The following is a 16716-nucleotide window of genomic DNA, read 5'->3' as shown; positions in this document are numbered from 1 at the left end:
TATATGCAGTAGCCAAATTTTTCTCAAGCTTAAATTTTAAGTTTTTCTTTGTCATATTTGACTTCTAAAACTATTTTCCGTTGCCTCGATCTCATATCTTGGTTATAAGTTACTCCATCCGTGCTATAATAAATTAACTTTCATATAGGAATTTGCATATAACATATTTCTAAATTCGTTAGAAAGTTGATTTATTTTAGAATTGAGGGAGTATTGGGCATGACTAAAAAAAACTCAAATTATTTTTTTGTTGCTTCGATCACATGTCTCGACTTACCCTAAAATTAAAGGGCATGCACCCAAATTTATCTCAATTAGAACTTAAAACTTGGGTGGTCTAGATTTATGCATCCCTCGACTAAGGCTCTGTTCGGTAGTGCAAGTTCTCAACTCCTCCTCCTTGTTTTCCGCGCACACGCTTTTTAAACTGCTAAACGGTGCATTTTTTGTAAAAAGTTTCTATACGAAAGTTGCTTAAAAAATCATATTAATCCATTTTTTTAAAAAAATAGCTAAAACTTAATTAATCACGCACTAAAACACTGCTTCGTTTTGTGTGCCGGAGAGTTAGGGTTCCAGGGTTCCCAACCCCCACTCCCGAACAACAGAGCCTAACTGAGCCTAGATCCTTAACCTGCTACATAAAAGCTCATCCATAAAAGATATCTATCGCGGCATGATAGAGTGTACTTCCTCTGTTTTTTAATATATGGCGTTGTTGATTTTTTTAATTTGACCATTTATCTTATTCAAAAATTTTATATAATTATTATTTATTTTATTGTGACTTGATTTATCATTAAATTTTTTTAAGCATAACTTGAAATTTTTTATATTTGCACAAAAACTTTGAATAAAACAAATGGTCTAACGGTTGTTAGAAAATCAACTATATCATATATGAAAAAACGGAGGTAGCATGAATTTGTCTACGAAAATTAAGCCTCACGTTAGTTACATGGATAGGTATACGGTGGCTTCTCTATCTTACAAAGCTCCGAATCGATCGTATCTTTGGGGAGATGCGATGGGGTCACGATGACTGATATATATGGATCACCTTCCTTTGAAGATCCCCGACATCCAATTCGATCATCTACAGCAGAATCTGTACCATGTTTCGGATCAGGTTCAGAGACGACTTCCACATGACTCGCCAGCTATACTGTCGTTGGCATTGTGTGTGAAATATATCACATGATATCAACACCCCAATCTACATTCTCAAGATCCTCTGAGATCATGTGTTGGCATGCATGGATCAATGAGGATCGGTACTTGATGGGGACTGCAACAGGCTTCGTGTCTGACCTATATACTTCATCCATAAAAAAAAATTACTTCTAACTATGAATTTAGACATACTGAATTATTCGTCCCAAAACAAACCAAACCTCAAACGGGATGTATACAAATTCTTTGTATTAGGATATGTAACATCCAAGATTCCCAAAATCGCCGATAATCGTGCTTACCACGGGGTACGGTAAAAGGAAAACCATGGTAGTCTTTTAAATTCAAAATTTGAAATTTTGATAAATTTTATATGGTTTCGTACGGTTTTCCACGGTTATCGCGCGTTAAACGTGCTTACCGCCGGGGCACAATAACCCCGGCTCCGGCGGTTTGGGAAACCCTGGTAACATCCCGTATAAGAATGGTTTATTTTAGGACCTGGAGTAGGCAATATCCAGATTCAAATCTAAAAATTGATTATCTTTTTTTCTATTTTTCCTGGGATAGATCGAGGGAGTATGTTGTGTATGTGACACGTGTAAAAGCTTGTGATCTGAAATATATAGCTGTAAAATGTGTACTATCGCCATCCTGAAGATTGATGCATATCGTATAATGTGTCCTGCGTGAAATCGTATTAAAAAATGCATGTAGTGCGTGTGTGACAGTGACAAACTGATCGAACCGAACTGCTTGTCCTAATTTATATTCTGGTTTGATATAGTATTGTTTCCTTTTGGAGATCGCAGATTTCACCTTTTGCCGCGAGTAAACTCACTGGATGCTATATGTAATTAAGTCTACGCCTGCATCAGGATTATTCAGGATCCTCGTGAAGATCTTATACGAACAAATCTTATCAAATTGAACGGTTTGTTGACGTCATCTGCATCTCTTGCTTTAGATATGCTGGGCACCATATGTTTCTGCAAATCTGATCGAGATGATGTGTGCGAAATATATATAAATTATGTTTCAAAAGGGGGAGTTGGAATTGGAGGGTGACAGTATGCTCTGCACCAATTCCGCCACTCTTGTATTTTTTTATTGCTTTCCATTCTTCAACTTGTGATCTTAAATTCTTATCTCCGTCACAACACACGGATATAGTGCGCATAAACAGAAAAAAACTTTCATATTATTTCAACACATGCATGAATATAGGGTTAGTTAGATGACACATACATGGTATTTGGTTGATTTCAAGCGCTGGACACCTAAAATATTTAGATATATGTGCAATTTTACTCCGTTTTAACAGCAATTTTGTTGTTATATATGTTTTTACTTTATTTTTATTTCATGTAATTTTGTAAATCTTTGTATATATGTTACCAATTTTTTGTTCAACCTGTTTATACTAAGAAGGGATTTTATTTAAATGAATAAATAATAGGGAGTGATATGAGAACCATATTGGATTATCATGCATGAAAAAAATGATAGAAAATTTAGTTTCAGGTAGCTAGAATTTAGACACTCCCTTATGACACACATGCACATAGTAGGAGGTGCACTTTTAATAGAACTTTAGACTAAGTTCGAGGGCAAGGGTTGGGAACCTTCACTCCTAGCACACAAAACAAAGTGATGTTTAGTGCATGACTAATTAAGTGTTATATTTTTTTTAAAAAAATATTAATATAATTTTTAAAAGCAATTTTTTAAATAAAATTTAACATACCGTTTAGCAGTTTAAAAATACGTACGCATGAAAACGAGTGAGGTTGATTGGGAAAGGAATGAAACCAACTCCCACATGTGTTCACATCTTTCGTGTAATAAGAAAAATATACAATTTGTATATTTATGTGATATATTTGGACTGCATACCGTAAAAGCTGTCCATCCGCAAACACTATACACATGGCAGGGCAACTTGGTCCTCGATAAAACCTGACAAGTTCTCAGCTGGATCGATCTCTATCTGTAGAGAGGCCACTAAGATAAAGATCAAGACGCCACTGTACGTACATGTGCCAAAATTGTCAAGGCGACAAGATTCGGGCAGGATGTGAAATGAGTCATGTTGGACAAAGAAGCATAAATAATTGCGTATCATCGATCGATCTAGCACGTACACAATCGAATATATTCATTTGTTAATTAGTACGTCGAGGAATGACCATTGACGGTCGACCACCGTAGCTATAGAGATTCATTCATTCATGACTTAATTAGGATACGATCTTCAACTAATTATATATAATACTGTGTTAAGCAATATATCTCCTAATTCAGAATTTCCACGACGGCCACACCTCGTCTTTTCACCTTGATTGGATCCATTACTTTGATTGCGACTTGTATATATATGATTCACTCATCTACGTGCATCTCTTTTGCTGTAAGAAAAAGTAATTGGTTAAGATCTGTAATACTGATTAGATAATGATAGGTTATATTTCTCGGATGAGCACTGCTACATATAAAATTCTTATAAACAAAGTTCTCAACCATGCACTTAATTTAATCAGTTTAAATTAAAATTATAAAAAATCAACTTAGCAACAAAGTTTTGAACCGTTTAATTTGATCAGTTTAAAGTTATATATATTCCAGAGTCGGTCACAAAAATATGTCATATCAACAATTGCATGCAAAAGAGTGAGTTTACTGCCCTTAGTAGATACTAAAAGATACTAACATATTCTAGCGTAAAATTTGGTATATCTTGGGGGTGCGACTCTATCCGTTCAAATTTCGTTGTTAACTTTTAGCTAATTTCTATGGTTGGATCCAACAATTTAGAACATCAATTAGCCGCATATATAGCCCCAAATGACAGAACAACTTGTAGTTACTACTACTACTACAGAACGTTAGTTAAGCAGTCACCGGGTGCATGCATGTGATACACGCATCATATCGATCAGAGGTACATGACGCCATCGTGCAGGGCACAGTAGGCGCACTAGCTAGCAAGCTGGTACTACCTCTGATCGAATCTACCACATACCTCTTTCCCCCCTCAAGCACAGCGTACGATTCGTCTCACAAGATTCTTCGTCATGCACCATTTTATAAGACGGACGTGCATATGATTTATCGTGCGTGGAGTAGTAGTAGTAGTATATTTTTAGCCAGAAATACTAGAAAACAATATACCATTACAAATGTATAATTTATGTCTGATATATCTCTGATTATCGTGTCTGTATCCAGTTAAGGTATATATTATATTTATATCATCATGGTATTTAGGTATTAAAACATGGTACCTCCAGGTATCATGCTGATGTCAGTATATAAAATGTTCCAGGTATCATATATACTCATTTTTTAGCTAGTGGGATATTAGCTAAATGCACGCCTCTTTGGTTATTGAGTGAAAGTAGTTCGTACAAAATTTGTTGAGATTGTTTTGGACGACCATTGAATGAAACTCGTGGATATGATAGATCTCGCAAACATAACGATTGCGGGTGAAGGATTCCTTGATCCGGAGCCAAATTAAATTGGTGTATATACCATCTGGCCCGGTTCAATGCAACATTAAGGATGTCCTCACGGGCACAGCAGTATAGACAAGTCATGATAATGCAAACTGCTCGTAGCCAGTTCAGATCGAAGGGGTTGGTTGGAGGCAAAATTACAACTTGATGAAGGAGAGACGACGAGAGATGTGGTGGCGTGTGACAGTAACAGCACTGTAACAAAAGTTGGAGGAGGAGGAGAAGCCTTTGAGGAAGCAGTGACGTTGCTAGCATTTAAAGTAAAGGTGATCCATCCATATGTAATATGTCAATTAAAAGGATGGTCCACTATACAATTTTTATTATATTAACTAGCACATATAGTATAATTTTAAATTTTTAGGTGGTCCATAGACCACAGTGCCACCTAGCTGGCTACGCCACTGTGAGGAAGAGAGCGTGCATGTGATGACCGAGGGGAGAACGAAGTAATTGGACCTGTTGGGCTGCACTCATACGGCTGTGGTGCAGCCGGCCGGAACAGTGCTTTGTGTAAGTAGCTACAGCCGCGTCATTGTGTTGCAGCTGCTGCATATTGCAGCCGAACAGGCCCATTATCTAAGCCGTCCATCCAGTCCAATCCGAGGGCTGATAGAGTACTCCGGAAATTCTATATGGAAATTTTCGAGGCCCCGTGAGCTAAGAAAATATTATTACATCCATGCTAAAATATAGCAACATGTATCTATGTATTTGTACAGCGGTTTTGTCAGGATACATAGATATAAGTTGTTATATTTTCGGATGGAGGAAGTAATTGCATAAACTATGATAAAACAGCTCGTAAAGAAAATCTAGTCTCGTTATGTATGTTAATCAAGTACTACCTCCATTCCAAAATATAATATCTTAACCTATTATCGGACAAGACATTTCTGAAAACTAGTAATCTGGATATACAGCATATCTAAATTCGTAGTAATAAAAATTAAAGTGTTCCATCCGATACTATAGGTTCTTATATTAATTTTAGAAAGAAAGAACTAAATGTATAGCGTGGCATGTATTCATAAGAGAGGAGGGAAATAAACAAGGGTTAAGGACAAGCTTTGGGTGTGTTCGGCACGCCGGTTCCCAACTTTCTCCTCTCGTTTTTCGCGCGTATGTTTTTCAAACTACTAAACGGTGCGTTTTTTTTTATTAAAAAAAAATTTCTATACACGAGAACCTCCAGCAGCGACACTCCTCGGCTCTCCTAGCTGCAATGCATGCGGACAGCTGGATGCAACGTATACGATCGAGTACGTGCAAGCACACGCGGCTGGTTACCCGCGCGCGTCGCGTACGAGAGCTATAGAGCGAGAGCGCGATCAGGTGGCCGGCCGGTGGCCGTACGTCTGCAGCCGCGCGCAGGCCAGCTGCAAATAAAATCATGGATCCGTGGATCGATCGTACGTGCGTTTGGCTGTCACCACGATCGATCAACGGCCACGACAGCGCCACCTGCCCTGCACGACGACAAACGATCGACCGAAGAATCAAAGATCTACATGTCGGTGCGCTGCATGCATATGCTTCGCTACGAATCCGCCTCGGTGTGTGCACGCACGTACTAGGTTTTGGCCGATCGATATAGCTCCCATCGCCACGCAAATATAATACTAGTACGTACTCCCTCCTCCGTACCTAAATATTTGACGCCGATGACTTTTTTAAATATGTTTAACCGTTCGTCTTATTTAAAAAATTTAAGTAATTATTGATTCTTTTCCTATCATTTGATTCATTGTTAAATATATTTTTATATATACATATAGTTTAACATATTTCACTCAAGTTTTTGATAAAACGAACGGTTAAACATATTTTTAAAAGTCAACGGCGTCAAATATTTAGCGACGGAGGGAGTATATATAATCGTACAATGTTTCGTTTTGGCAGCTCTTGCATGCGACGCGACGCGATACAATGGGAGGCAAGGCAAAATGTCATCTCTCGTACCTATTTGTTTTCTTCTTTGCACTGGAAAAAAGATCCGTGCATTTCAAAGGGAAAACTAATATTGCATTAGCATTTAGATGATCACGGTTTGATTTTCATGATCTAACCTCTTCCAAAAAAAAAAAATATAGCTGATTTTCAAATTTAATTTTCGGAGTTGATTTTGATTTTCCTTTTATCGTAGCTTATTTTTAAGCAAGAGCTTTTAAGTCGGCACGAAAAAATATATAAAAAAATTATCCACGAATTAATATTTGATCGCTAATGCATCACATAAGCATGTCTTGACCAATATTCGACCAGTTCCGTATGTATAATAAGGCTCTACGTATCGTCTTTTCTGTTTTTCCTCGGTCCATCTAGGAGATGTGCCAAAGTGCACATATGTCGAGTCCTGGAAACAGCAGGAGATATGGGGACGTCGTGACTGAATCGCGCAACGCGTGCACTTGAACTCACAACGCACACTGATTAGGAGTGGAAACAAAGACACACAGCACCGAAACAATCGGGCCAGGGCCGATGGATGAAAAATCAGTATGGACTCGAGCAAGGTACCAAAATATTAGATAAAAAAATATTTTTAATGTTTATAATAGTGAAGATTAGTTATCGCAGGCACTGCACTTCAGGGTGAACGAGAAGCTATAGGTAATGGCACACTATGCAGCATAGACGTGCAATCTCTCTATACCACTCATCCTCTTATGGGATTCTCTATGGCCGGATCGATTGCATGGTAGGGATGCAAGGGCTAACGACGACTATTGCATCCGTCTCAAAAAGGATGTGTTTCTACTATTTAAAATTTATCCTAAAAATATTATACCTAGAACCTAATAACTAATTAATTTGAGAAAGCTAATTAGGTGAACTAATTGGCTGAACATACCTAGCGTTCTATGCGGGGGATGTGAAATTTCTTTATCTTCCATTTTAAGTTTACTGGTTCACTTATATATTTGTCCTTGTAAAATTAACGGGTTGTTTGTCTAATGCTCTTTCATCTCAATGTGTTAATAGTATAGGGTTTATATGCTGAATTTGTCTCAACTTTTTTAATTTATTTTTGGATGTGTGGTCTAGTTTGGACTGAATATAAAAAAAAAATGGAGAAGGAAGGAATCAAACCTAGGGTGGCTATACTAACCGTGCTGCTAGCCATTAGGCCCAAGTTAGTTTTTTTTTTGAATTAATTTTGTCGAGTGGTAAATTCTTTTGAGAATTTTTCATGAATGGTTTTCGAATACATAATAGGATATCCCTCGAGGGTTCAAATGTGCTACCGGCCGAACTGCCTGCATACAACTCCCTTGTGGAGTACAAATTAATGGCCGCCCAGAATTCTGGATTCCGGTAGTGTATGTATATATGTGACCTATTATATTCCCACTTGTATTAATACTTTTACGTGTTTAATTATATCGACTTTAATTACCTCTCACAAACCATGGTATGCATGCAACACCATGTAATCTAGATTCTAGAAGGATATATATCACCCTTAATTAGCCTTTAAAAAGACTCTCCCCTAATCTCCAAAACGACAAACCAAACCAAACCAAATCTTTCAGTCCTTGTCACACAGATCTCAGAGAGCCTCAAGTCTCGGTCACCACAGCTCTACTGTCTATCTAGCTATCTATCAGCTGCCTTCCATCGTCAGCACACAAACTACACAAGAATCTGCTTATTTATAGGCCACCTTGTCCCTTCTACAATGGTGCAAGAACACACAAATTCACACACACACTGACACACACAAACCGATCGATTGATTGATTGATAATGAAGCAAGAGCAGGTCAGGATGGCAGTGCTCCTCATGCTCAACTGCTTTGTCAAGGCCACGGCGCCGCCGCCATGGCCGCCGTCGGCTTCGTCCGCCTCCTTCCTCGACGACCTCGGCGACCTCGGCATCGCGCCGCTCATCCGCGCCGACGAGGCGGCCACCGCGCGCGCCTCCGCCGACTTCGGCAACCTCTCCGTCGCCGGCGTCGGGGCGCCTCGGCTCGCCGCCGCCGCCGCCGTGCTCTACCCGTCGCGCCCCGCCGACATCGCCGCGCTGCTGCGCGCGTCGTGCGCGCGCCCGGCGCCGTTCGCGGTGTCCGCGCGGGGGTGTGGCCACTCGGTGCGCGGCCAGGCCTCCGCGCCCGACGGCGTCGTCGTCGACATGGCGTCGCTCGGCCGCCTGCAGGGCGGCGGCGCGCGGCGCCTCGCCGTGTCGGTGGAGGGGCGGTACGTCGACGCCGGCGGCGAGCAGCTGTGGGTGGACGTGCTGCGCGCGTCCATGGCGCACGGGCTCACGCCGGTGTCGTGGACAGACTACCTCCACCTCACCGTCGGCGGCACGCTGTCCAACGCCGGCATCAGCGGCCAGGCCTTCCGCCATGGCCCCCAGATTTCCAACGTGCTAGAGCTCGACGTCATCACCGGTACGTAGATCCATCACATCTACTAAGACACGCGCCGCCATGATCGAGGTAATTAAGGTAGGTGTTTTGACGTATACATGTATCTGCAGGTGTCGGGGAGATGGTGACGTGCTCGAAGGAGAAGGCGCCGGACCTGTTCGACGCGGTGCTGGGCGGGCTGGGGCAGTTCGGCGTCATCACGCGGGCGCGCATCCCGCTCGCGCCGGCCCCGGCGAGGGCGCGGTGGGTGCGGTTCGTGTACACGACGGCGGCGGCGATGACGGCCGACCAGGAGCGCCTCATCGCCGTCGATCGCGCCGGCGGCGCCGGCGCGGTGGGCGGGCTGATGGACTACGTCGAGGGCTCGGTCCACCTGAACCAGGGCCTGGTCGAGACCTGGCGCACGCAGCCGCAGCCGCCATCGCCGTCGCCTTCGCCGTCCTCCTCCTCCTCCTCATCCTTCTTCTCCGACGCCGACGAGGCCCGCGTCGCCGCGCTCGCCAAGGAGGCCGGCGGCGTGCTGTATTTCCTCGAGGGCGCCATCTACTTCGGCGGCGCCGCCGGGCCGTCAGCCGCCGACGTTGACAAGGTATACTAGCTAGCTACTAGCTTGCTCTGCGCTGCGCCGACCAGAGCGGGTCCCACCTCGTGATGATGGCGGGAACAACTAAGCTGCAAAAACTTTTGGCGCCACCTGGGGCTTACGCTTACGCACGCATGCAATTAACGGTGCATGAAATTGAAGTCTCTTGCGCCGTCGACATCGTCGTACTTGGCCTACCACTTTTGTCTGCCACGCGATGCACCTCTCGCTATCACACACCTAACTGGAAGTAATTAAATAATTATTCGATTCTGTGTTAATTTTTTTTATCTTCCTTAGTTCTCGGAGAGACAAAGATTAGATACTATAGTAACAACTTAGTAAGCTAGTATATGGAGTATTAGGTTAGTCGCTCTCACTAAGCTTAAACAGGTGTATAAAATATATGCATCGTCTGATCGTGACATATTCTTTTAGCTACTTATGGTGAAAACTTTTTCGTCCAAAACAGTGAAAAGCATGCATGCTAGTGTAGGTAGTAGCTACCAGGACGAATTATATCATTAACAGTATTTGTAGCACATCAAGGAAAAACTTGTCTTTTTAAACACTGTTACAGTCTTCAGAACGCACAACTTTAACAGGTATTTTTGTATTATATTTTTTTAAAAAAAATAAAGGTAATAAAATTATGGTATTGTAAAAGTATATTTTTAAGGAAAATCATATAACCAATCAAAAGTTTATGAAGATATACATATTGATGTTCAAAGTTACTAAAAGTTGACTTAAACATCACATTTTCATCTTGACCAAAGAGGGTTCATATATATACTCCCTCAATTTTAAAATATAAGCATTTCTAATTATATGCATCTAGACAAATGCATATAAAAATACTTTATTTTTTAAAGTGAGGGAGTATCAATTTTGAGCATGTAGCTAGACTAGATTAGTGTATGTCTACGCACATATTTGTTGATCTGCACAAAACTACTACTCCATCCGTCCTAAAATATAAGAATTTAAAATCAGATGGGACATACCCTAATACAATGAATCTAGACATGGACATATACTAGCAATACCATGTACTACCTCCATCCTAAAATAAGTTCACTTTTCATCCATCTCACACATACCAATAGAAAGTACTAAAAATTTCGGTTATTCTCTATTTTCACAAACTCCGATGCAATGATTATTTTAAAAATAAACTTATTTTAGAATAAATAGAATGAGCAAAATATAAACTTATTACGGGACTGAGGAATTAGAGCTTTGCCAGAAAGAAATCAGCATCAGCCAGCTTGGACCTACCATCCATGCATGCATCATGTGGCCATTGACACATCACATAGTATGTGCTAGCTAGCTAGCTTTTGATCATAGTTACATGTATCTAGCTAGGCTAGAAGCTGGAAACCGATGGATATGATGGATCTCTCATGGATGACAGGCCAGCCAAAGATCTGTGCGCCACTAGATACAGTGCATGCATCAGCTTGTATGGTTATAACCCTAGCTAGCCAGCTTTAGCACACACATGCATATGCATGCATGAGCCCCCATCTTTTGCAACACGACCGACCAACTATGTTGGCCATATATAGATAGCTAGCTAGTTATTCCATGCATATACAGTTTGCATTTCCTAGCTATAGCTTTTGCTATGTGATCCGAGAAGATCCTGCATGCACACACGTGACACGTCACACACACATGTGGACAAAGCACTGCCTCACTTTATCCTTGCATGACGTCACGTCGCCACCTGTCCATCCACGCTGCTAGTGCTGGCAAAATTAATAACTCGATCAAATTTCGGTGATCTCTCTGCAAAGAATTTGATGAATTTTACCAACATATATGCTTTAATTTCTTTGTTTGATTTTATTTGCAGAGGATGGATGTGCTGCGTCGCGAGCTGCGGCACGAGCGCGGGTTCGTGTTCGCGCAGGACGTGGCGTACGCCGGGTTCCTGGACCGCGTCCACGACGGCGAGCTCAAGCTCCGCGCCGCGGGGCTCTGGGACGTGCCGCACCCATGGCTGAACCTGTTCCTCCCCCGCTCCGGCGTCCTCGCCTTCGCCGACGGCGTCTTCCACGGCATCCTCAGCCGCACCCCCGCCATGGGCCCCGTCCTCATCTACCCCATGAACCGCAACAAGTAATAATAATAATAAAAAGCTTTACTACATATACACATGTATATAATTTTTACGGGGTGGATTTTTTCGCTTAAAATGACGATCCCTCATATTGTGCGTGTCGTCTGAAAACTTATTAAAATGTTTAAATAAAAAATTAATATGATACATAAATATATTATATATCACTACATAAACATTATAATCTTAAACTCAACTTGCACTAGTAGTAAAAAAACAAATTTGACTGCAAACAAATAGTGTGTACTAAGTTATTTATTTACTTATACTAGTATGCTACTTGAATTTAAACGTACATATTTATGAAGTGGTATATTATATATTTCCAGAGTATTTTTATGGTTCGTTTACGACATGAAAAACAATGTCCGTCCTCTTGAAGGATGAATAGACTTTCCTTAATTTTAACATATATGGTGGTAACTAAACATACGCACACGTGGATATGTTTCAGGTGGGACAGTAACATGTCGGCGGTGATCACCGACGACGACGGTGACGAGGTGTTCTACACGGTGGGGATCCTGCGGTCGGCGGCGGCGGCCGGCGACGTGGGGAGGCTGGAGGAGCAGAACGACGAGATCTTGGGTTTCTGCGAGGTGGCCGGGATAGCCTACAAGCAGTACCTGCCTTACTACGGCAGCCAGGCAGAGTGGCAGAAGCGGCACTTCGGTGCCAAGCTCTGGCCAAGATTCGTGCAGCGGAAGAGCAAGTATGATCCAAAGGCCATCCTGTCCCGTGGCCAGGGGATTTTCACGTCACCACTCGCATGAAATGACACATGTATGCAAATGCATATCTACATGCGTATATATACACGTATATATACATGTATGCATACACATATGGGTGTACTGTGCATACGTTATAGCACACTGCAGCTAATTAAGCTTGACAGGGAGATCGATCAATGGACAATGCTCTAGTCAAGCTAATATAAATAATGGAGTAGTAGTATATATGTAGTGCGAGATAATTAAGTAGTGTGTTTGCCTACTAAAAGGAGAGGCAAAGTAGTACTGTGATGCATGCATGCCAACTAATAGGTGATAAGTACGTGTGTGTGGCCGCATGTATGATTAGAAGAAGTTGGTTTTTAATTAATTAATTAGGTCATGTATGTAAATATATAGTACAGTACTACGTACTACTAGTGTACTACCAGCCAATTTGCATGCATGCATGGATGCCTTCATATGCATGTCGATCTCAAACGTACGGCATGCTTGAATGAATCATGATGCATATCTATCGTCGTCTTGTGGGTGTAAATTAAATTAATCTTAGTTATATGTATTATAAGTTTGCAATGTTTTTCCATGCATATGAATGCTAGTAAGATATCCCTCCTTACGTCCAAGAAAAAAAAATTACTTCTAGAATACTTGTATATCTAAATTCTTCATATATATATATATATATGTATATATGTATATATGTATATGTATATATGTGTGTGTGAGAGAGAGTTTTGTTTTGGGGGAGAGAGATCTAGATGCTCCAAAGTCCATTCTCATACAGTATTTCTCACGAAAAGGGAAGTCAGCTTATACTAATAATTATCACATACTCGATTCAGTCCAAAAAAAATTCAATCTAGAATGGAATGTGGCACCTCCTAATATAAGAAATCTAGACAACCATATGTTTAAATTTATACCGGGAGAAGATATAGAGGTTACATTTTTCTCTTAGATTGAGTTTTTTTTTTTTTACGGAGGGAGTACGTGACAACGGGGCCCGTACGTCTACGTGTACGTACATACAGCGCTGTACGTAGTACAGATGGAAAATCCAACGTTGAAAATCTCTTCACGTCATGAAGACGTGGAGAGATTTTGTGCGACATGCAGCAGCAGTAGCAATCTGTACTGTGAGAGTGACGACTTGTCAACTGTCCTGAATTATTAGTGCTCGATGTTGGGTGTACAAGCTAGATCCGAGCCAGATCTCCGATGGTACTACCGCTGAAAGGAACAGTACTGCATGCATAACTGTGTAGGAGTATATATATATGGACAAAAGTTACTTTATTTTATACCTAAGATATTTACAGGAGACTTAAATAAGTATGTTAAAAAAATATAAAATTAGTTATTATCGATTAAGATGATAAAATAAGTCCATAAGCTAAATTCGGTTTACAACTAGGAAAAAAAAGTTAAATCAGCTAGCCGTAGTACATCGCTAAACATCTGCAGTGCAATTAGCATTTGTTATTTTTGGTCGAATTTAGATTTACGTGTTTATGTAGGAGCTTGTATCATCGTACTCTATCGTATCAAATTTTATGATATCCATTTAAATTAATCACATACATACACCTAGTAGCTCAGTCCTTGTATTAAACTGCATCAATTCAGGACATTTTCCTGGCTGATGTAGGATCATGACCTATATAGGTATATAGACCTATCTAGCTTTATTTTGTATGATACTGTTTGGGATCTGTTTTGGCTAAATCTGTTAGCTTTAGCTGTTTGCTTTATGTGTAAACAAATACAGTATCAATCGTTTACTCCGAAAGATCGAGGCTGTAGTACTTTCTAGTCAACGTATAAGATATATGCGATTAAATCAGGATCTGGTACGAAGATCTTGCAAGATAATCACGAAGAAAAAACGTACACATTTGGTTTGACGTCTGCAGCTATCAGTATATATATTTACTCCTTCCATCCCATAAAAAACGATCTAATACCGGATGTGACGTTTCTAGCACTATAAATAATTTAAATATACATATCTATGCAGATCTATAGTACTGGATGTATCACATCCGATCTAAATTCATTTTTTATGAGACAGGGGGAGTATATACAGTATATACCTAGCTATCTACCCGCTTTTCTTACAGATCTTCCACATCCAGCACGTACTGTGTATCAAGCCAGAATTGATGTAAGATCGATCGATCGATCCATATGGAAACAAGAGACACGAGATCCCAGAAAGGCGTACGTGATCACGAGTCAAGATCGATGGAGAAAGAGGGAGATCGAAGCAAAGGATATCTTCAGGCGAATCTGGGGAAAGAAACTCTGGCCTTTTCCTGATACCTTGCAGAGCTCGATCGATCGATGTAAGCCAATCATCAGAAAGACAATTGACGACGACGGCCAACGACACCGGAGATTCACATCATCATCGATATATCACATGGATAACAACGACATTGTTGGTTGCTTTTGAGCTGGCCAATCTGTGTTTAGTTCCAACAACGACTTGATTAATTATCAATTAATTAATTGGTAATTAATTTGAGGACCGAAATATGATCGAGTAGCTTTCTGTTTGCACAAGGAACACTCGATCTGTCTGCGCATGACAAGAAACCACTATATATATGAACTCACATAGTAACTTAGCTGATAGCTTTAATTAACTGAAACAAATTAACGGCCGGCGTCGGTCGATGCGTACGTGAATTAATTGTACAACATGTGCACATAATTGATTCAAATTAAGGCGATTGATAGAGAATAAATCTAAAAATATATATATGTTTATTATAGTCTCCTGGAGTAGTAGTGGTTAGTATCACTGGAGTAGTAAGCTAGTACCTGGTGATCTGAATTTTTAAGAAAAAGATTGGGATAGCAATGTGACAAGTACTAGTACTGCGTATCTAACCGGAGATCTGCAGGCGGGCAGTGCGGTTGCATGAGCATTCCATTTTCGGTCACCGCCGCGACGCCGCCCAGCTTCCCATATTTGAACGCTAAATGATCACCCCAACTTATATAGCAGATGTGGTACGCCAAAGTAAAATTTGCCCTGACTCCAAGTATATCGCATATGAAATAATTTTTTTGAAACAATATAGCATATGAAATATTAATGCTATTAGAGATATTTTGGCCGTTTCTCGGCAGTTGATACTCGGCAATTGCGAATCTAAATTGGAGAAATATATATATTAGAGAAATATTTTGGCCGTTTCTCACTAGTAAATTGCTTGTTTTTTGAGAATCTTAGATTTCTCTAAGGGGGTGTTTAGATCCAGGGGTGTAAAGTTTTGGCATGTCACATCGGATATTATATAGGGCTGGGTGTCGCATGTAGTGTTCGGGCACTAATAAAAAAACCAATTACAGAATCCGTTAGTAAACCGCGAGATGAATTTATTAAGCCTAATTAATCCGTCATTAGCAATGTTTACTGTAGCACTACATTGTCAAATCATGGAGCAATTAGGCTTAAAAGATTCGTCTCGCAAATTAGTCGTAATCTGTGCAATTAGTTATTTTTTTAGCTTATATTTAATACTTCACGCAGGTGTTCAAACGTTCGATGTGATATGGTGTAAAATTTTGGGGGTGGATCTAAACACCCCCTAAACATATTATGGTACGCCATGAACACACCTCTTGCCCTATGCCTCATGCCCATTACCATATATAGGCTGTTTCATTTCCTTGTGTTGGGAACTAATTAATCTCCTCCACACGGAATAAAACGAGATCTCTTATTAGCACATTATTAGTTAATAAAAATTGCTAAAAAGAACTTGAAAAGGGAAATTAATATGATTTTTAAAACAGCTTTTCTAGAGAAACAATTTATGAAAAACACGATGTTTAACTGTTTGTGAAACGTGCGTGCAGAAAATATAGTGAAGTTGGAAAAATTGTGCAAAGAAGAGTTTTTAAGTAGCTACATCTGCTTCAAGAGAGTCTCCCACTTCTCCAAACTACCAAAATTGTTAGACTTTTACTGCACACACCTCGCAATTTGTTTCTCAGACTCTACCGCTCTTCCAAATGTCCTATATATGAAATGCAATATTTCCAATTTTAGATACATATATGACATCGTTGGTTTTCTTAATTTGGCTTTTTATAGATAATTGTGCAAATACACTTGAGGTACAAGTCACGTTTAAATTAATTATGATGATCTATTAGTAATTTTATTCAATTTATTTATTTATTTG

At 40.4% G+C, this 16716-nt stretch overlaps 1 protein-coding gene across 1 annotated transcript; it reads left to right on the top strand.

Annotated features, from left to right (window-relative positions):
• The first annotated feature begins 8393 nt into the window (after positions 1-8393).
• Positions 8394-13123, top strand: LOC127767439 (cytokinin dehydrogenase 2). Its single transcript, XM_052292778.1, has 4 exons — positions 8394-9087; positions 9177-9655; positions 11514-11779; positions 12235-13123. Exons 1-4 carry the CDS (start codon positions 8442-8444, stop codon positions 12551-12553), a joined length of 1710 nt encoding a protein of 569 aa, XP_052148738.1. The 5' UTR covers positions 8394-8441; the 3' UTR covers positions 12554-13123.
• Positions 13124-16716: the final 3593 nt, after the last annotated feature.

The sequence above is a fragment of the Oryza glaberrima genome, chromosome 1 (assembly GCF_000147395.1).
Source record: "Oryza glaberrima chromosome 1, OglaRS2, whole genome shotgun sequence".
NCBI classification, from domain to species: Eukaryota; Viridiplantae; Streptophyta; class Magnoliopsida; order Poales; family Poaceae; genus Oryza; species Oryza glaberrima.
Note: the sequence above shows the minus strand (reverse complement) of the source record. Positions and strands in the feature narration are given on the sequence as shown.

Bases quoted from the DNA above. Each gene is read 5' to 3' on its own strand.
- LOC127767439 (XM_052292778.1), top strand. From the start codon at position 8,442: ATGAAGCAAGAGCAGGTCAGGATGGCAGTGCTCCTCATGCTCAACTGC. The intron at 9,088-9,176 runs GTACGTAGATCC...ATGTATCTGCAG, and splicing joins AGAGCTCGACGTCATCACCG to GTGTCGGGGAGATGGTGACG. The intron at 11,780-12,234 runs GTAATAATAATA...GATATGTTTCAG, and splicing joins TACCCCATGAACCGCAACAA to GTGGGACAGTAACATGTCGG.